Here is a 1,402-nt window from a genome sequence, read left to right on the forward strand (position 1 = left end):
ACAGCCCCCCCAGGGCTTGGGGGATCACTCGAGTGACCCCAGATTTCCCTGGGAGATCCTAATTCCCATAGGGAAAAGCCACCGGCAAGCGATGTGCTGAGTCTCACCCAGCCCAGATCTGAGGTTGGGGTGGGATGGGGAGAAGGTGGCGATGGGGGGCGGGAGGTGGTAATTTGGGTGGGAGGGGGTAATTTGGGGTGGGAGGGGCTACTTGGGGATGGGAGGAGGGTTTGGGGCACCTGGGAAAGTGGTGGTGACGTTCGGAGGATGCTGGTGGGCTGATGCTGGGATGGTGCTGGTGGGATGATGTTGGGATGATGCTGGGAGGATGCTGGTGGAAGGATGATGTTGGGATGGTGCTGGTGGGGAGATGCTGGGATGGTGCTGGTAGGATGCTGCTGGTGGGAGGATGCTGGGATGATGTTGGGCTGATGCTGGGAGGATGCTGGTGGAAGGATGCTGGGCTGGTGCTGGTGGGATGCTGGTGGGATGATGCTGGTGGGATGATGCTGGTGGGAGGATGCTGGTGGGAGGATGCTGGTGGAAGGATGGTGCTGGGAGGATGATGGTGGGAGGATGATGCTGGGAGGATGCTGGTGGAAGGATGCTGGGCTGGTGCTGGTGGGATGCTGGTGGGATGATGCTGGTGGGATGATGCTGGTGGGAGGATGCTGGTGGGAGGATGCTGGGAGGATGCTGGGATGACGCTGGTGGGATGTTGTTGGTGGGGTGATGTTGGTGGAATGATGCTGGGGTGATGCTGGTGGGATGCTGGTGGAAGGATGATGCTGGGATAGTGCTGGGATGATGCTGGTGGGATGATGCTGCTGGGATGATACTCGGATAATGCTGGTGGGAGGATGATGCTGGGATGGTACTGGTGGGATGCTGGTGGGATAATGCTGGTGGGAGGATGCCGGTGGGGTGATGCTGGATGGATGCTGGTGGGATGCTGCTGGTGGGCTGATGCTGGGATGGTGCTGGGAGGATGCTGGGGTGATGCTGGGGTGCTGCTGGTGGGGTGCTAGTGGGATGCTGCTGGTGGAAGGATGATGTTGGGATGATGCTGGGATGATGCTGGTGGGAGGATGATGCTGGGATGACGCTGGTGGGATGATTCTGGTGGGATGATACTGGGATGATGCCGGGATGATGTTGGTGGAATGATGTTGGTGGGATGCTGGTGGGATGCTGCTACTGGGATGCTGGTGGGAGGATGCTGGGATGACACTGCTGGGCTGCTGCTGGGGAACAGGGGAGCCGCGGGGGGACCGTCTAACAGGACGTGGGGGTTCTGCGCTTGGCAGGGGCCGAGAAGCCGAGCGAGGCAGAGAAGCGAGACCCATCGCGCCCCCGCGCCCCCGCCCTCACCCTCTCCAAACCCAAGATGCTGGTGATCAGC

The 1,402-nt window shown here is 60.7% G+C and overlaps 1 protein-coding gene across 1 annotated transcript; it reads right to left on the reverse strand.

The window, feature by feature from the left end:
* Nucleotides 1-207: 207 nt before the first annotated feature.
* On the reverse strand, nucleotides 208-1,244 carry LOC104079207 (extensin-like; the record flags this gene model as incomplete). Its single annotated transcript, XM_009581160.1, has 3 exons — nucleotides 208-239; nucleotides 631-771; nucleotides 1,135-1,244. Coding segments are annotated over 3 exons (283 nt in total), but the record flags the coding sequence as incomplete, so codon positions are not given.
* Nucleotides 1,245-1,402: the final 158 nt, after the last annotated feature.

The sequence above is a fragment of the Fulmarus glacialis genome, unplaced genomic scaffold (assembly GCF_000690835.1).
Source record: "Fulmarus glacialis isolate BGI_N327 unplaced genomic scaffold, ASM69083v1 scaffold22197, whole genome shotgun sequence".
Taxonomy (NCBI): Eukaryota; Metazoa; Chordata; class Aves; order Procellariiformes; family Procellariidae; genus Fulmarus; species Fulmarus glacialis.